This window comes from Haliotis rufescens, unplaced genomic scaffold, assembly GCF_023055435.1.
Source record: "Haliotis rufescens isolate VD_foot unplaced genomic scaffold, xgHalRufe1.0.p SCAF_20, whole genome shotgun sequence".
In the NCBI taxonomy this organism is placed as follows: domain Eukaryota; kingdom Metazoa; phylum Mollusca; class Gastropoda; order Lepetellida; family Haliotidae; genus Haliotis; species Haliotis rufescens.
This window is the reverse complement of record NW_025963891.1, coordinates 19,971,680-19,992,967: the sequence shown is the minus strand read 5'-3', so window position 1 is coordinate 19,992,967 and position 21,288 is coordinate 19,971,680. Positions and strand designations below refer to the sequence as shown.

Below are 21,288 nucleotides of genomic sequence, written 5' to 3'. Positions count from 1 at the left end.
CTGTCAGTAGGTTGATGAAGATTTCGTCTTTGGGGGTACTCGATGTCTTCATCAATGGGAACCCGTGGGGATAACGGGTTAAAATTGCTTTCCTTCAACCAGTACTTGTCGTACTTGATAGATCGGGTGGTCAGACGCGATGACCTGGTTGATTGTGTGTCATCGTACCCCGACGATGTTGGACGCTACTCAACCACTTCATTGTCTGGTCTAGACTCGATTATTTAAAAACCGTCTCCTGGAATACTGCTGAGTGCTGAGTTGCACAACAAACAAACAAAATCATGACAACAAATCATCAGTCCAATGTTTGAGTGGGGTAAAAGTTCTGTCGTTTTAATCACTCACCGTTTCGGAAGCGGTACGTTAGTATAACGCATTGCAAACGATCGTGTGGTCACACCACACGTGTGTTGCATAACACACCCCAGATTCAATATACATTAAGTCGTATTTTGCTGATTGTGTTCCGAAACAGCCGTGCGGAAAAGACAACAGCTCAAAGCTAATTTACAAGTCTGGTCCATTGTGATTTATGTTAACGTGAAATGTGACCATTATGTGCAATGGCTGAGCTCCCACAGGTGCAGGGCCGGAAACGGAATTAACATTCTTGCCAATGCCGACCACACTCACGATAACTGTAAGGATTTATCAAGCAGAGCCATCATAAATCTCACTCACAGCTAACCCACTGAGCACAATTAGTAGCAAACTATTATTAAATACTATTCCATATACTATTCATGCAAGGATTTTAAGAAATCTGTTGGGCATTTTGCAATACAACAAACATGTACCAATTCCCAGACCGGGAATTATTTCTTTCAACTTATGGGATTTATTTCCGTATGTACTCGCCAATTTCATGTACAATGACGTTTTAATATGCATATACACATACTTGTTTGCTTGCAAGTCCTCCTTGGGCTTACTCCTAACATGGGCTTTATTAAGCACAGTCGTGTGGATAACTGTTGCACACAGGAAAGGCTAATTTTAGCCTTCGTCTGATGAAGTCTTGCCGTCCTTGCATCGCCTGACAAAGAGCAATACGTCTGTATACCATAGCTGTTAGTGATCTTAGCCACAGTGGTGAAAACATTCGCAAATGACAGAAAAACAAATCTCAGGTTAATGAGGTTGTGATCTTCATCCAACGAACTGAAAATGAGAACATCAGTCAAAATGAAAAATCCAAAGGGTTAACATTCCTGCAAACCTAAACCCGGTATGGCATAAATAACGGTAGATAAGAATGTGTGGAATCATGTCCTCCTATTGGCAGATCACACTGCTGCGTAATCTTGCAGTTCCGTAATTACCATGCCCCTAGGTCAAATCAGTGGGATGTGCTATCTGTCATTCCAATACGAGTCATGTTCAAGCTCGGTTGTTATCATGCAAAGGGTTTTGACGCTATTATTTACAGCAGAATCGACCATCTCAGTCTTTACTTGTGGTTGGGACTTTGGTGGTTACAACATAAACTGAGGAGTAAAAGAGACTATACTCCTCAGTTGATTTTATCGCTTGTTTGGTTTTCTTAAGTTAGCGATATTATATAAAATATATATACACTGCCAGGGCGCTTAATCAGCACTCAAAGAATATCTCTACATTATTTTAAAATGAAATTTGATTTAAAACTTTAAAAAATAGAAAACAAAAAACAAACAAAAACAACCCAAAGTCGCATAATACACAACTGCTGATGGGTATCTTAGATATCTTATCATTGAAAATCAATGAATTTGCTTTTTTCGGCACAAATTTACATTTCAAACAAAATTACCCAGCCACAGATTACTTTTTACACAACTGTTGCAGGAATGAGCGATGGTTAAATAGACATAATCAAATTTAACAACAGTTCTTTCAATTTCCAATTACATAAAATACAAATTCTGTATACTTTCTCCTGCCCTTCAGTTTATACAACGGATATTGGACCTTTTGTCATTGACTGGCGACTTTGAAAGTTAAACACAGTGAACAGTGAATATAAAAATCAATTAGGGAATAATCATATTTATTAAACTAAATCGACTTTTACTGACTTTCTCTGTTTATCATACGTGATTAGATCATCAACAACCATATCAAGGGTAATGTTGCTACAGACTCAACATCTGAAACTTGATCCTTATTGAAGGCATTATATAATTACATCTATTTTTACAGGGTATTCATGAGGCTTATGCAACCAGAAAGAAAGGAAGCAAAACAAAATGGTGAAAGAATAACCATATTATCATGACTACGCATTGGCATTTGCACATGCTTTAATGGATTTCCCATTTCTGATTAAAACATAATCCGGTCTTTTTCGATTTAAACCCTTCTGAAAACATATTTTGTAAAAAGTGCGTGCCAAATGCCACATGTACATTTATCTAATACTCGAGCAATGTTTATACAAGTCAATTACTCTTGTTTCTATCATTCTTTGCTTGCCTTAAAGACGGTAGTTCGTTTATGTACCACCCACTCCCTTTCACTCCCCGCCCCTCCAATGAATCCACCTCACTCCACTTTTTACTCTTGTATTCCCATCAATGAACCCAACCTTTATCTGGTGGAAATTAACCTTATCTTATGGTTGATGTTCACTGTAAAACGGCTCCCATCCTAAATCTACTACACAAGGTATTTCCATCTTCTGAGGGGGGCACGGGTGGCCCTGTCCGTTTGAGGTGCCGCAATTCGCTGTGCAGAGTTGCGTCCCTTTAGCACGCCAGGAACCTATGATCGTGGGTTCAAATCCCGGTTCGCCCCGATTATGTTTTTAGGTTTGTCAGGACCATACCCGTGCTCGTGAGTTTCACCAAAGCGGTAATCGTTTGAGATCTACATCATTTCAGGCTTTCCTCCCACAGGAAGCTGACGCGCTGCGAGACACTAGAAAACAAGGAAAGTATTGAAAGTAAAGGAAAGATAACTCTTACTTAAGACTCAAATCAAAAATGGGGAAATTTAGGAATGGCTGCGAAAACCCACTGGCCCATTAGGTTTAAAATGACTCACATGACGATGGTAATCGCTTAGGGGCCTTACCTTGTCTATCGAACCCGTTATATCTATTCTCTCTCTACCGTACTGTACATAATAACTAAATTACAGATGGGGGCTCTTGTCTAATAGAAGATCGCTGTGATAGCATATTGCTTACAATTTTTACCGATAAATATACTGCAGACACTTGATTTAAAGAGCTTCATGCTGCGTGGTCATTTCAACTAAACAAGGTATATTTAATTGAGCTTGTGGAAATTATTTCGCCACTTTAATTAGACACGTGACAGTAATTCATCCGTATATGAAAGTATTGCCACACAGCAGTATGCGGTACCTTCACATCGTTTGCAGTATCCATATCTAGAGTAACTGGGAATATACCTTTATCTGTTACTTGGAGATCTTATACATATATTTATGTATATATATTCCTAATTTGATTTTATCATCTCTACTTGAAACATCGACCTGTGAAGATCCGGGTTAGAATAGGATCTTCAGCAACCCATGCTTGTCGTAAGAGGCGACTATGCTTGCCACAGGAGACGACAAACGCAGTCGGTGGTCAGGCTCCAATGTGCGTAGATCAATGCGCATGATGTCAATCACTGGATTGTCTGGTCCAGACTCGAATATGTTCAGGCTGCCGTCATATAGCTGGAAAATTGCGGAGTGCGGCGTTAAACAACAACAAACAAACATATATGCAGGGACGTGGGGCCCAGTTGTCTAAGAAGGCGCAATTCGCTGTGTAGAGTTAATTCAGCGTATGAGAAACCTACATGTGCCATCGTTGGTTCGGAAACGGGGCTTTGGTCAATCCCATTCCCCTGGTCGAGGCTATGGGTTTCACCAAAGCGGTAAATGTCTAAGACCTGGATCAAGTCGGGCTTTTCTCCTAAATCAAGCTACATGTAACAAGCCATAATATAACTGAAAACATGTTCAAACTAACTCTCACTCAACCATATGCACACATAGCCCATAGAACAAAAAAAAGCGAGAGTATCGACTTTCTCGTTATATATAGAATTCCGTTTTTCTAAAAATTATATCTTGACAATGATAACATATGCCAGGTAGTGGTTCACAATGATTATAATATTAACTATTTGAAAATCAAATTACTATTATATGCCTAAACTTTTTTCATTTTCTGTTGATGACAAATACAGAAAGAAGTTAAGCTTCACCCCGTCGGAATCGGATTTTCAGATTATGTTAATGCGTGCAGGATCATTTTACATATTTTATGATTTAGTTTCAATGACATGTTATGTAAACAGCAGGCTGTTGCATGGTGTCTGGCTATTGCAAGACAGTTGACAATTCAATGTCATTAGGGGACACGCAATTGTTTACATTAAAATTCCATATACTAAATGCACATAAAAGGGCAAGAGCAAACGTTGTTCCCAGAAGGTGATACAAGATACAGGTACGTTGTCGAGTATAATGTTCAGACGTTATACAGTTTATATATACCCTAGCCTGAAAACCGAGTCACACGAACACACTCACTCTAAAGCCTATTACCCATTGAAGTGTTATATTGATATCCCTAACATTATTGCATGTATAGACATTGTTTTGCTTTGGCCAAGTCTGTTCGTTTACATGATTACAAAAGTGCTGAGGATTGTATTGGGATTTCGTGTTTAATTATAATGCACCTCATGCTCCTTCATGATAGCATACCTTGTACCTTGGCAGCAGTTTGATTTGAGAGAATTGAATGGTGACATGTGTCTTCTAAGGAAAGCATCTATTTCACTCAAGATACACTTTCTTGATAACAGAGTGTATTTATGGCAACAATCAACATTGTTGTACCTGTGCCATTTTTACGAAACGCGTATAACTGAGAGCGGTCTGTTACATATATTTAAGACATATATGTCCATGAACCCTCGGTGTGTTGAGTCTACAATGAACACGCACCCAACTAACCATATCTATAGTACTGAATGTGGAGTGTATGTAACCGTATTGTAACTACATGACTATGTGCATGTGCAATGATATTAAAAAAGAGAGAGTGGTGGGTGCATCCAGTAGAGCCGGGCATACTTACCTTTTCACGGACACCTTAAGTCATAATGTTTTTCACTGATCCATTCATATATTTGTCATCACTTCCTTTGCCTCTTCCGTCCTATGGACTGATTTTACCCTGACGTTGACGTTTTATACTAAAAGTCTAGAGGTTTCATTCTGAATAAAGTGATGTTAAGATAAGTTTGAAATATGTGTTTGGCACACCAAACGGTGAGTCAAACATGTAAACGGACATACATGGATATGATTAGGACAGACTGCTCTTGGAAATACGCATGCCCTGTCCCAATCATATACATGTATGTCAGGCAGCATGATTATCTCATCGAACAGTCTGCCCTAATCATATACATGTATGTCAGTCAGCATGTTCAGTGACATACATATATATGATTAGGACAGACTGCTCGATGAAATACACATGCTGACTGACATACATGTATATGATTAGGACAGACTGCTCGATGAAATACACATGCTGACTGACATACATGTATATGATTAGGACAGACTGCTCAATGAAATGCACATGTTCTGTCCTAATCATATACATGTATGTCAGTCAGCATGTTTATTTCATTGAGCAGTCTGTCCTTATCATGTACATGTATGTCAGTCAGCATGTTTATTTCATTGAGCAGTTTGCCCTAATCATATACATGTATGTCGGTCAGCATAGTCAGTGACAGACATACTAACCGGATCGGGTAGTCAGGCTCCAATTTGCGTAAATCAATGCGCATGATGTCAATCACTGGATTGTCTGGTCCAGGCTCGAATATGTACAGGCCGCCGTCATGTAGCTGGAATATTGCTGAGTGCGGCGTTAAACAACAATTGAGTGAGTGAGTGAGTATGGTTTTACGCCGCTTTTAGCAATATTCCAGCAATATCACGGCGGGGGACACCAGAAATGGGTTTCACACATTGTACCCATGTCGGGAATCGAACCCGGGTCTTCGGCGTGACGAACGAACGCTTTAACCACAAGGCTACCCGACCGCCGCGTTAAACAACAAACAACCAAACATATATGCAGGGACGTGGGGCCCAGTCGTCTAAGAAGGCGCAATCCGCTGTGCAGAGTTACGTCCTTCAGCGTTCTAGAAACCTACATGTACCATCGTTAGTTCGGAAACGGGGTTTTGGTCAATCCCATTCCCCTGGTCGTGGTTATGGGTTTCACCAAAGCGGTAAATGTCTAAGACCTGGATCAAGTCGGGCTCTGTCCTAATCATATACATGTATGTCGGTCAGCATATTCAGTGACATACATATATATGATTACGATAGACTGCGCGATGAAATACACATGCTGACTGATATACATGTATATGATTAAGACAGACTGCTCAATGAAATACACATATTCAGTGACATACGATACATGCATATGATTAGGACAGACTGCGTAATGAGATACACATACTGAATGATATACATGTATATGATTAGGACAGACAGCTAAATTAGAAACACATGCTGACTGAGATACATGTGCATGATTAGGACAGACCGCTCAATGAGATTAACATGTTCAGTGACATACATGTATATGACTAGGACAGACTGCACGATGAATTAAACATGCTGACTGACATACATGCATATGATAAGGACAGACTGCGTAATGAAATAAACATGTTCAGTGACATACATGTATATGACTAGGACAGACTGCACGATGAATTAAACATGTTCAGTGACATACATGCATATGATTAGGACAGACTGCGTAATGAAATAAACATGTTCAGTGACATACATGTATATGACTAGGACAGACTGCACGATGAATTAAACATGCTGACTGACATACATGCATATGATTAGGACAGACTGCGTAATGAAATAAACATGTTCAGTGACATACATGTATATGATTAGGACAGACTGCTCAATGAGATAAACATGTTCAGTGACATACATGTATATGATTAGGACAGACTGCTCAATGAGATAAAAATGTTCAGTGACATACATGTATATGATTAGGACAGACTGCTCAATGAGATAAACATGTTCAGTGACATACATGTATATGATTAGGACAGACTGTTCAATTAAATACACATATTCAGTGACATACATGTATATGATTAGGACAGACTGCTTACTGAGATACAAATGCTGACTGATGTACATACATATGATTAGGACAGGCTGCTCAATGAGATAAACATGTTCAGTGTCATACATGTATATGATTAGGATGAAATAAACATGCTGATTGACATATATGTATATGATGAAGACAGACTGCTCAATGAAATAAACATGTATGGCAGAGATACATGCACATGACTATCCAACTCTCTTTAATACACGTTCATCTGAAGAAAGCTCGGGGAGAGATCACTCGTTTAATTAACATGCAGCTGTATTACACATTGTGTAATACCTAAGCGCGCGCATGGTACTGCAGGAACACTTTTCTCGCACAAATGATGAAAACTCTCAACATCCGTGGGTTTCTTCAACGACATTTCGTGAAGAGATGATAGATCACTGAGAGTAGCTTATGCACACTTGATGAGCCCAGCAACCCTGTTGCTAGGCTGCCGTCATATGACATTGTTTCGCCGGTAGATCTTGCAACAAAAAGCCACAAATTACGTCATAGGGTTTATATTGTGGCGTGATTGTAAACATTGTGGTGCAGGGTCCCGTTCCACAAGGCGATCGTAGGGCAACGACTGTCCTAAGTCTGTCTATGTATATGGGAGCTATGGATAACCATAACGCCACGATAGCTTTTGTGAAACGGACCCCTGAATTCTAAAGGTGGGCCGTTGTGTGGTATCATATTAATAACTATCAACTTTTGACGTGTTTGAAGTATCACTATGTTAACGCAATTAGAGTAAGCTTTGGATCGCGTAGATGCCTACCGATCCACACACGTCAGTGACATTCTTAAAATGTTATAAACGGCAAGTTATATTCGGGATACTGAACTCGCTTCCGTGTGATACCAATTTTATTACTCGTTTCCGCTCGTCAGATACCAGAACTATTTCATAAAGATGGTATTTTACGGGATCTCGTTTTGTGTTCTATATATATTAATCCATCTAGGCTATTATTTTCAGTGTTTCAATGTCAACATTGTACAAAAAGCTGACCTAAAAGCAACCCCTTAATAACCAAAAAACTAAAACAGCCATTAATCTCAATCTAATCAACCCTTTAGATGTTTATCGTCAGTCAGAACGTAAATTCATATATCTGACAAAATCTAACTCCACTGCTTCAAAACGCAATACGATATCTGTAGAGATGTGTCAGCTACAAAATGATAAATCGTTGCAGTAACTCAGTTATATTACGCTAGATAGCTAATTCGCAAATGAAGCTGTGTTTAACGTGATGCTTTACCCAATGCTTATAGGGTGTATTGAGCCTTTCTGTGAGATAACTGCATGTACACTGTACGCGATGCTCAATGCCGAGCCGTCAACATTACCCCTCCAGCTTTCTGGGAGCTGCTGCCAGTGATTAATCCGCGGAGATCGGAGGTAGCAGACTGGATCAGAGAGCTTTGTGATTCCACCAGCGTTAGACAGGCTGTTTAGTAGCTGGTAAAGGCGCCGTGGGCCTTAAACGCGTTTTGTTAGTAAACTATGAGAGCCTTGAAGAGTCACTGTCCAGAGGGAGAATTCCTAAGGTAAACGTTTTGTGAAGTAGGCATTTGCAGGCATCTAACGCTGAAGGAAGGTTATGTGTGTTGTGTACACGTTGATATTATTGTTCAGATTTGAACTCTTCTTTCTCTTATGTATTAGTGTGATTCATAGACTCTACCATAATCCAGGCAATCATTTGAAATTATTCTTTAACTTTTCAGACTACCTATTGCATATGAAGCTCGGTTTTGACTGGATACCTTACAAGCCCAAACGACGTTACTTTGGATATCTCTGCATCGCACGTTCAGCAGGCAGATCTGATTTTCCTTCAAGACTTCATTCTTGTCTCTGGAACTGGAAGGTTAATACAAAGTTCACTCCATTTACTGGAAATTTCATCAACTGCGCAATGCTCAACAGTTAGATATTGTTGAGAACTGATATTGTGGCCGGACACCTTCCGATTATTCAACTTCAAAATGGCAGAGTTAACTACTACTATCACGGAATTTAAATCACTGAACACTTCAGTGATTAACGCAGCACTCCCTATTTATTTACCCACGACAATATCGCCGACAAATACCACTAATGCTACCATGGACCTGAACGGGACAACTGAGGTGTTGTACGACAATAACTTTAACTTACCTTGGTGGCAACAACTTCTGTTCATAACAATGTTTGTGGCAATGTTTGTTGTGGCTGCTGGTGGCAATATCATCGTAATATGGATCGTTCTTGCTCATAAACGCATGAGGACAGTGACAAATTACTTCCTTGTCAACTTAGCTGTTGCTGATGTCCTGATATCATTGTTAAACACACCGTTCAATTTTGTGTACAATATGTACCAGGACTGGTGGTTCGGAGCTCACTACTGTAGGTTTTCTATGTTCATATCCCCCTGTGCCATTTCTGTTAGTGTTCTGACATTCACCGCCATTGCCATCGACAGGTAAGTGATCATATCTTTCATTCTTTCACTAAATAAGCATATTTGTACTATTTTGTAAGAGTTTTGCTTAATGATGGTCATATTTCGTAGGGTTGTTAACTTTCAGCATATCTAACGCCGTTTCATGGATTTATATAATGACTTCATAATACAATTTGTTTTCACAGAGCATGTCATGTTTAGTTTTGGATTTGATACCCGTGTTGTATTTAATACATGTAGGATCCCAACATTCTATAGTAGCATAACGCTTTTTTAAACAAAACCTCCATACCTTAATGGACAGATGAAGACACCTATTGTTACCACATGTAACGAATATAGTAAATGCAAATTTGACCAAACACAAATATTATACAAAAGCGACCATCCGTTAACATAAACCAACTGTGTATGACACCAACACAATGAATATATTTATTGGCTTGGCTCGTCACTCAATATTATACAGATGATGTATGGTCTAATGCATACGTAAGGTATCTAGTTTATTTTGTTCCGTTTGAGCTTAATTAAAAATGAATGGCAAGGTAATGTAACAATCAGAATGATTAGATTTCTATATATTGCAAGCGATCGTATTCCCGTAGAATGGTAACAGGTGTCTCTGTGAAAGGCATCAACATTTTTTCCTGATACTTTTGTTTGCGTATCGTTGAAACACTGCGAAATGATCAGTATAAATTTACCATCATGTCATTTTCAAGCTGACACGCCACTCGAACTAATTTCATAGGCCAGCTGACGCAATTTTATCGCACAGAGTGTATAAATGTGTAAGGTTTATATGTACTGCTTCTGATGCGGATGTACAGAGCGTCATGGCTTGTGAGTTTCTGATGGTATGCTTACACTGTTACACACTTAGCATCAAAGTCATCCAGCCGGAGTAGGCGCTTCTTTTGGACAATAAATGTGTCAGAAAAAGCATCTAGACAAAAATTCCGCTGTATAATCCTGTAGATTGGCTTTTTTATACCACTGTATCTGATAGTGATGGCATAAATAGAACCATGTATATCTTTGCTTACACATCGTGGGGAACTGTTTATTGTAATCCCTCAGGTTATCTTTCGGCGAAACAGCCCATAGTATGATCTGAATAATAAGCCTGTGTTAACTGTCAAGTCGAAACAGCCTTATTCTTCTTACCTTGTACCAACTTTTTTCCCCGGAAAGGTGATTTGACCCTTTGAAGAGAAACTCCGTTCAACGGTCTGGTTCTCAATTTCACCCTATATGTGTAGGTCTAGACATTGTAATTAGTAGACTGCGAAACTGAGATATTATCTCTCTGTAATTAGGGTCATCATTAACTGCTAGATTGATATACATAATACATTTTGAGTTAGTATGCAAAACAAGTTCACTTGTCTGGAATCATGCTCGGACTGCCAATTTTCCTGAGCCTAGTCCCTTTTTCAAGATAACGGCTTAAAACGCTTTCCTACTTTTTTATAGTTGGCGGTAAATACCTGTAAAAATAGTTTTTAAGCCTTTTAGTCTCCCTCGGGTTTTTTCTTAGGTAACCAATCTATACACTATCTTATATGGGCGCCTGGGTATCCCGGTGGTTAATTCTCCTTCACGTCTAGCCAAGGCCAGGTTTCCTTTCCCGGGAATATTGCAAAAAGCGGCGTAAAACCATACTCACTCACTCATTAAAACTTAAATTATGTATTAGACTGTTAGGACTGAAAGTAACTCTGCTAAAAAATATTTAGATACCTACATATGTGAGTAGATAGAATTTCCTAATTGACAATGTCTTTGTTAAAGTATGGGATGGAATATTTAGACAAGTATTAGGAACCCCATATGTACTTTTTGTGCACTTCTCCTAGCTGATCTGTTTCATTTTGCGTCCGAATCGTACTTTTTACTTAAGTAAAATCCAAGAAAGGACACTTTTCCAAAAGGTTTAACCTCAGTTTTAGATATACACATAGCCTCATTTCTTTGAACAACGTCAAGATATCTTCTTAGTATCTGTCCATCAGAGTTGGAAATCGAATAAACAACTAAGAAACCATACCCAGTGTCTTATCTAGAACTGTGCACAGAAATGATTAATAAGTTATGGGGGCCTTTGTAACAAACTGTAAAAGAGGAATCATTTCGTTTTTCAAGTCACTTCTGTGCCTAAAGTACACCATCAGCGTCATCTGATGGCCTCTGCATTTCTTAATTGCTTATGTAATAGCTTAATTAGACGATGTCTTACTGTACATTGTATTCGAATGTCATGGAAACACACATTCCGCTTACATTTAGCTTTTCAATCAATGTTTCACCATCATCGGCCAGATTAAGTCTTTCCTGAAAGTTTGTGGTAGACATTCAGAAAGAATTCGCAGAGTAAGTCACGTCTCTTGTCAGCATGATGCTATCGAATTTACATGGAGGTTTCACATCTCCTTAACCCCCTGCACTTACTACCGGTAGACCAGGACATACCTTCACTTTTTGCGAACACCTGATGTCATCACTGTCTGTTTTGTCTTTTACACCCTATGGAATCTGTTTCGGCAGATAGTCGACTGATTATTTTTCCGGCGTTGGCGTTTTGAATTAAAAGAGGCAATTACTCTTCTTTACGTATATATTTTTTTGGGTGAGAGTGAAAACCATGTTTGATATATGCCACGACAACTTCACGTACAGACGCACAGGAGTTGCTTATCGTAACATAAAGCAGGTTTATTCTATGTGCAGTGTTTTATTTACGATAAACAACGACCACGAGTATGAATTTTATGTGAGAGTGAAAACCATTTTTGATACATACCACGATAACTTCACGTACAGACGCAGACCTATACGCACACACATACGCAAACAATAATTTACTCATTGGCGCAAAGGGTATGTTTTCTTTCTGAACACCTTTCCCTAGCTCTTCATTTGATTTCAGATATGTCCATCCTAAAAAGACACAGTTCTTACTTTTAAGTCAACAAATTGTAATGTTGCTTTTTCCACCTGCTGTATACATCATTTATTAATACGTGCATGTCCGGTGTGGTATGTAGCCATTATAGACAGTTAATGTGACACCAACAATCTTTGATAAATAAAAACTCACTTACAACCTTTCTACTAGTAATTGCTGCCCTGTACGTTCACAGGACACTAGTCTGTAACAGTCATTACTCTAAGAAGATTTATTAAGACTTGAACTCTTGAACTCTAGAATATAAACGATTTACGAAGAAAACGTTACACTTACACTCATGGAAGTCCGGAATGAATGCTGTTGACCGGTTTTAACACAGCTCTGGTATAAGCCAAGACATTGCAAACAGAGTACATATTATTTTCTGTGACCTCTTAACAACGCACTCTCAGCAATATACAGGCACCACATACATGTCAACATTTTTACCTTTCGGTTACTTTCATACTCGGACCTTAGTAGATGTTTGGAACATTGTAACACTTAAATACTCTTTTGAGATATTGTCGGGTTCTGTTTCTATCTGTAAACTTGATATAATGCTTATATATATCTATCTCCTGACGATAGTGTTTTCCTTTACGTGATGTGAGAAGGTATCCTTTAAGCGAGGTCGTTTAAGTGAGTTTCATTCACGAATTGAATATTCTCAATATGAATGGACTATAACACTAAAACACATTCCATAATAACAAGGCAGTGGGGTAGCCAAGTGGTTTAAGCGTTGGCTCAACACGCCGAAGACCCGGGTTCGATTCCTCACATGGGAACAATGTGTGAAGTCCATTTCTGGAGTCCCCCGCCGTAATGTTGCTGGAATATTGCGTGAAACATTACTAACTCAATCACCCCCATACTAGCAAGACTTCTCCGTACGATTCCGACTGTATCATAAGCATGTGTTCATGAATCACTGTGAAATAAACATGATTCAAGATGTTCCCGAAAAAGTGAGCGTATCCTGGCACACCGGTAGTACCCGTCAGAAACACTTGCAAAGGCTAGTCAGTTATTCTTGTGAACCAACACTGGAACTTATGTTACACGTCAAAATAGGGACTTCATTTCAGTCACAGTTGGGAATCAGCGAAAGGGAATTGGCTGTTTGACAATAGTTGAACGATGTCAGACCATCGATATTCCTGAAACGTCTTGGCCAAATTCCCGTGTTTATATTTTGCCAACCCAAGAAGAAATTCCGACTAATATGCGTAAAGAAAGTTGATGGACAGTTGGAGCACTTGTCAGAGGGGTACACAAAGTACGTGATCTAGAGACTACCAGTTGTTGTACTTTCATTTTTGTGGAAGACTCGGTGGCTGAGTGGGTTAGATCGCTGACTTTGTGTGCTGGCGATTAGGTACCTCACTCTGGCAATGTGTGTTCGAATCCCGAACAGGACTAAAAAAAGAAGTACGAGAATCTGTACTTTACTCAGAAAGTCCTATTCCAAATATAACATTTATTACACATGATTATGCTATATTCGGAAAGGATAATTTCTCTTGACTCAAATACTTTCTGTGAATAATTATAAAGACAGTTCTTGTTTGTAATAATGATTGTAGTTACTCTCTGTGATAGGGATTTGGTGGTCCATTTCCTGGACCCTGCAATATATCTCTCCCTTTGTATGAAGCTTTTGAATACAGTACAAAAGAGGAATGGACAAGTCATCAGGTTTTAGAGTCACGCCAAAAGTTGGTAGTATTGATGGGTGTCTTTGTCGACTTAAGGAAACATAAGGGCAGTAGTTTAGATAAGACATTTGACAGATCATACAATGAAATGCATAACTGACGTGCAATATATGAGGACATTCTTTCACCGTATGTTCTAAAACTAGAAAGTATGTACGTAAAAACTTCCGGGAACAAAATTAGGTGTAAAGAATTTGGATAAGTATAAATGGCATTATCGATTAAAAACGCTTATTTCTTCAATGGACCAAAATAGATGTAATGTGATCTTGGCTTCCAAATCCCTTTCTTCGTACTCGGTTCTTCACGAATAACATAACATAAAAAGACAAATTACCTTTCTATTAGTTCTTTATCCTGGCGTACATAGCCATTCAAAAGTACTTCACTTTTAAATTGCTTTCCCTTGATATAAACTCGTAGCAATTGTTTTAAAAATGCACATTAATACTGACATACAGATGAGCAAACGTTTATGAAGTACACATAATCATACCCAATTATCCGTAATCTGTGCCATGTTTGCTATCGCATCTCTCTGAAGTCGGACAGCAGGTTGTCTAGTATTATATCTGAACAGCCTGCAAGGTGCCAATCGCTTGCTTTGAAAGCATGAAATTTCAGGAAAGCATCTTTGTTTCCGATCGGCAGAGCGAAGGGATCTCTTTTCTATCCCCAGTTAACCATAAACTGCATGAAATTTATAGTTATGTCAAAACTCTTTCATGTGTTGTGTATTCATCCTTTTAGATTGATGTCTCGCTTTGCCAAAAAACATATTGATTTTATTGCTATATCAGAGACTCAGAACCATTCTGAAGATACCAAGCAGAAATGATAATCAGTGGTTAAGGGGAGTTGAGGTGGTGACGAATTACTCCTCTAAATCAGGAAACTAAACTGGTCAGTCATAATGATATGGGGCTGATTGCATCGTAAACTACCTCTTGAAGCAATTCCCAGGGGTGTGTTAAGCCCGGGTTTGTAACAAGATAACACAGATCTTGAATTACTACACTGGAATAACATGGATAAATTCTCTTTGATGCAATACTTTGATATTTGTACCATACCTATTTCAAAAACAAAACAAAAGTAGCATCTTCCAAACTTTTAATCGTGATGTACTAAGTAGATAAATAGTATCCCTGTATCCAGTATGAGCTTTAAACAGGACATCGCAAGATATCCTTAATACATGTATACGTGTGTATACTCTGCCGCAATACTGTTCAGGCGGTGTTAACCCACACTCACTCGTCCTTCTTAAACAAAGGAAGATGATGTACATATATGTACATATGGTTATGTCAGCATCTTATATGTATGTGGGGATCTAGATGCCAGAAAGGAGTGTCTGTAATAGATTTTACCCAGGATCCGAACACGGGCGAGATAACATTCATCACCTAGAGTTTTACGAACTTTAGTAGAGTATGTACAACTTTTAAACATCTTTATCATGTAACCCGCGCATATGTAAATGTGAGAGGTTCACTTCGTCACTTGGTATTCGTTATTGATGTTAGACCTTAAACCTAATCTACCGTTACCCTACATACCTCTCCACCTTCAACATTGTCCCCCCTCTCATAGTTCAAGCCTCTAGACACCCTCGCATTTTTATCTTATCTGTGCATTGGAACAGATATAGTAATAGACACATTAATTCTGTATGAATAAAACTAGAGGATATCTGACCAGAGACGTCTGGGGATGCGGCTGCCGTATGTGAGGTCGTCGTTACTTCGACCTCGTCTGCAGATGGTAATTGATTAATCACTTGAAGTAAGGCTCATGATAAGAAGTGAACTAGAAAACGCACTTCACTTACACGAGTTCTTTCACTAATGTCATGAGAGTTGTTGTTGACAGAAGCTGTGACTCAAAAGGAGAGTTGGTACAAATGGCATACAGCACGTAGTAGCATTACTGGAAGTATGCACAGCAGGCCCCGGCACATGTAGGCTAGCCTGTTGTAGTTATTTTGAGGTATTTGGCAAGCTGTAGAGTAAATCTTCCAGGTTTCACATTTATACTTCTAGATTATATCATAATGTTCATAAATCTAGATGGTATCATAGCCATTGCCTGGCGTGATCCATCATGCTTGGCGGGCTTGAAGTTCTTTACGAAACGTGGTTAGATGGTCTCCTACTTGTACTTGTGAAATGAACTACATGTGCAAATTGCCTTCACTCAAGTGAAATGTGATGGGATCAGTAGAAATGGGACATTTAAAAACTTAGCTCAAGAATTGAGACGATAATACATAATTCTATTGGATTACTACAATTTAACATGAGTAGAGGAAATGAAATGGGCATTAAGTAGGTGATGAAAATTCTTTAAAATAATTATAAGTATAATGGGTGTAGTTAGATTCGAGGAGGCATTTACCATGTCGTTCACAAAGGTCAATATGGTATAGCAATTCGATTTCTGTTTTATCTACCAAAGACATTCAAATAACTGCACCACTGTTTACCGCTTGATATGACGTCTTATTACTTCGTCAAATTATGGCTAAACGTAACAATCCACATTTTGTTGTTTTGTCATAGTAGCTCCAAATACACCGGACTCGTGATCACTGGACTAAAAATTATAATAAAGAGTCAAATGGTTACATTAATGTCTGAAGAGCTTATTCCCAACATGTAAATACCCCCACTTCCGTTATCAGATGAATAAAGAGTATACATTTGTTAAGCAAAACATAGGTAACACTCGCCAACGTATACTACTATATATTACGTTTTAAAAGAGAACAAGTTCTTTCTTTTCGAAAATATCTAAAAATATATCCTACTAAAGGGACGAAGTTTAAAAAAAATAGAGCAGAGACTAAGCGTGTCGATGTATAATGCTATTAGAAAAAGTATGTGTTATCTCTGACACAACAAGCAGACTTTGACAAAGGATAATGCGAATTGGAATAGAGTGAAGTTAGCACTGATGCACGACTTCCTTTGGTGTTAATCTAGCTTCATTCAAAGATAGATCGTGAAAGCGATAACAGTCACGAATGATCTGTAATGTTGGAACAGAAAATGTCCTTGTCAGACTTGTAGAATCTCGCTGTGATACATGTATGTATTTGCATACCGTTCGTTAGTGTCTTCTTAATATACGTATTTCCAACATTTTCGTTTCACAAAAAACGTGTATGTACTCGATACCACTGAATGTGAGACAGTTACAGTTACACGTACGTTTGTGTGTGTGTGTGTGTGTGTTTGTGTGTGAGAGAGAGAGAGAGAGAGAGAGTGTGTGTGTGAGAGAGAGAGAGTGTGTGTGTGAGAGAGAGAGAGTGTGTGTGTGTGTGTGTGTGAGAGAGAGAGAGAGTGTGTGTGTGTCTGTGAGAGAGAGAGAGAGAGAGTGTGTGTGTGTGTGAGAGAGAGAGAGAGAGTGTGTGTGTGTATCTGTGAGAGAGAGAGAGAGTGTGTGTGTGTCTGTCTGTGAGAGAGAGAGAGAGTGTGCGTGTGTGTGTGTCTGTGAGAGAGAGAGAGAGAGAGAGAGAGAGAGAGAGAGAGAGAGAGAGAGAGAGAGAGAGAGAGTGTGTGTGTGTGTGTGTGTGTAGCTGCTTGTACTAGCCGATTTTATAGTGTTAGCCCACTGAGATACCTCCGAGCCGACCAGTCCTTGTTTATCCCATTAATGCCGAGCGCCAGACAGGCCAACAATGAATACCATCTTTTAACGTCTTTTGGTATGACGCGACCGGGGATCAAACCCCCGACCTTCCGCTCTCCGGGGAGATGCTCTACAACTAGACCACGGAGTACCATGGAAGTACATTATATGTGATAGTGATCTGTATGTGCTATGTGTAAGCCTTTTTGATCTGTTTGAAGTGTTGCTGTAACATTTAACAAAACATAACATAGAAAACGAGTACACACGACAGTTTCGAGTTTCGAGGAAATGACCCTACCAAAACATCTTCCCAATCAGACATTCATTGGCTGTGCGCAGATGCGACCACTCGTGAAACAAGCTTACCGTGGTGTACTTATGCTAAGAGTAATCAGTAACATAACAGCTCTGGTGCTGTAGCTGATCTGCCATATGTCAATTCTGAGGAAACACACACACAAGAATAATTGTTTGTTTCTCAGCTGATTACCACTGAATCGTATTTCCGTATATTTACCCTTAGCATACTTTTGTAAGAGAGATGCGATACTTAGAAGGTGCTGGATACACGGACAAAGGCTCAACGGGATATACACAGGATGTGTTAACATATGTCGATGCTATGTCAACAGCACTCGGAGATGTGATTGAACATCTAGACATTTGCATACTTGTTTTCATAGTGTATCCATGTGTAGTTGGGTATTGCTTTCGTTACGCATTGATGGCTAACGTCTCACTTATCTTACACTCGATTACCTATCACGTATGTTAAGACCTTTGACTTTGTATCTCTGTGTATGTTGTTGTTTAACGCCATACTCAGCAGTATTCCAGCCAAATGACGGCGGCTTTGAATCAATTGGACCAGACAATCTAATGGTTGACATATGAGCTAAAGAGTTCATATAACATGCAATTAAACAAGTCACCGAGCCTGACCTCCCGATTCTTTAAAACGCCTCTTTCGACCAGCATAGTTTGTTGGGGTCCTATTCTATATAGACTCCTCATGGACCTTTTGAAATGGTAGAAATGTGAATGAAATGATAGTGATATGATCATGGGGTCATAGTTACGGTTTTGCAGTGTATAATATTGGCTTTGTAAAGGGGTAAGGGTATTCGTTAACATTTTGAAAAAGACCGATGCAATTTAATGTGCAACTAAACGCGCCTAACCAATTACCATTTAGTTTAGATTTCTAATCTTTTAGATTTCCCAAAAATGCAAAATATGCTCACAATAGCAGACATCAATTAACCTCTAATTTACGAGAAGCAGATGCACCGCCGCCCTTTTGACACTGACACTACACCCGTATATGCCTATCAAAGATATATTCGGCCCCTATAAACGAACACTTTATTATCAACACACTATTTTAATGTAGGTCGAAAATTAAAAGATAAAACACTGTAGAGCGTGCAATTATCAAATGTAATAAAACTATGCCCTCCTGTGGAGTGACATTAGAACTGACGGCCATCTGTTGAGATAAAACTGGGCAAAATAGTAGACCTAGTGCAATATCCATGCTTCAAAGGATACCGATCTTCCTAAGTAAATATGTAGGTGCATGAATGTGCCAAGTTTGTATATTTGAGTTTTATGATTTTCAAACAAACAAGATAGATTCACATATATAGAATGGTGCACGTTGAAACTAAGGATCACGGAACGTCTTTTAAGTTCAATAAAAATATACAGTTCACACCAGGCACAGCTTTGGTGTATTACAGTGAAGCGATCAGATCAAATCAGTTCGGGCACAGCCACTCTGTGGGAGGTATTATGTAACTTCATGATTAAACCCTTTGCACGTGTTACACGGCGCAATTGCGTCCCTAATGTGATTTGTGTGTTCATTAAAGTGAAACAAATCTCGTTTAGAACAGAGATGGATCTCTCCAGTTTCTAAAGATAGAATTTGGGTGCCTACGTCAAATATTTCAGGCCGGGTGTTCTTTCACATAGCCAAAGTTTGAAGTTCGTGAGAGGGTCAAGCGTCAAGGTTTATCATGACCAAGGAGTATGTATGCATCCCCCCCCCCCCCCCCCCCCCCCCCCCCCTCCCCCTTAATTCCATACTACCAGGTAACGTATTGAACAAATAACCACCCATGTATACACTACAAATACATGCATATAGTTTCCAAGTTTAGTTTTCCTATCAGGCCAACGTTATAAAATCCTAAATGTACCATTCATGTTTAATATAGGAAATGTGTCAAAATTTAGCCATTTGGGTCTGACATCTACATGGCCATACTAACGTTCTACATAACTGACTAATTATGTTATTCGGGTTTATATTATCTCTTACCAGTGCAGAACTTCCCCTGCTGTAGCTACATTTATCCATCGTTCATCAATAAATGTTAAAAGTTACTCAGCGATTGCTTAAGGCTGGTTCTTCAACCTACATCCATATTATACCGACAAAATAATCAAGCCACCAACGTGGGAACCTTGAAATTATATCGCTGTCATAAAAGAAAAAAATGGTTTAATTAATCTACATATGCTGATGCACTGGAAAAATCGGACGCGAAAGAACACAGATTCCAACAACAGCGAGGAACATATGTATACATGCCAAATGTACTGATAAATATACTGAGTACAAGTGCTTCTTGTTTAAATGCCAATATTTTGAAATGAGCTACATATTATACAGCTGTTGCAAATGCATGAATTTGTAATTCATTAAATTAAATTGAAATAATAAATTAAAAGTGGGAAGAATTTAACAATTAAGGTATCATGTTACGTGGAAAGATATATACAAATTCCACACTTTACATGCAGGTTATTGTTTACTTCACGCTTCCAAGTGAACAAATATAAAACATCGTTCAAAAGCGTTATTATCGAATCTTAGGTTAAACGTTGAGGCAGTAAAAGGATTGTAGTATTAAGTAACACTTTTACATACTTTAAAAACTTCAAAACTTGAAAATATTTTCTCTAATTCTAGGCTGTTAGTGGGTTCATACATGCTATTGATGAAATGAGTAGTCTAAAATAAAATTTTGAGTCAGCATAAATTCCACTTATAAAAAAGCAGCTGTGGCAGAGTGTTTTCTGAGCAAATGAACCCCAAACCCATGTTCATCTACAAAGGCATCCAAGCTAAGAAAAACCAGTAACTTCAAGTGCAATGCCATAGTTTTCTCCGCATGGTCAAATAATCATAGGGCACAACTCAACAACCAAATCGTAATTACCTTTCGACCTTGACTTCAAAGTCCAAATAAATGACAAAACCCACAATGACCATCAACAGCAGAAGCTTCAAATACAAAACAAAAACATAACATAAATTAG

The 21,288-nt window shown here is 38.8% G+C and overlaps 1 protein-coding gene across 3 annotated transcripts in view; it reads left to right on the top strand.

Moving 5' to 3' along the window:
• LOC124137413 (tachykinin-like peptides receptor 99D) overlaps positions 1-21,288 on the top strand; it is an 83,800-nt gene that overhangs the window by 30,661 nt on the left and 31,851 nt on the right. Inside the window, exons 1-2 of one of the 3 annotated variants that reach the window (XM_048400924.1) lie at positions 8,546-8,743; positions 8,924-9,663. In XM_048400924.1, coding sequence (XP_048256881.1) covers positions 9,185-9,663 — 479 coding nt within the window. In that variant the 5' untranslated portion in view covers positions 8,546-8,743; positions 8,924-9,184. Of the gene's footprint in view, positions 1-8,545; positions 8,744-8,923; positions 9,664-21,288 lie in introns of those variants that run through there. The other 2 variants (XM_046503700.2, XM_048400923.1) reach the window with 2 other exon arrangements.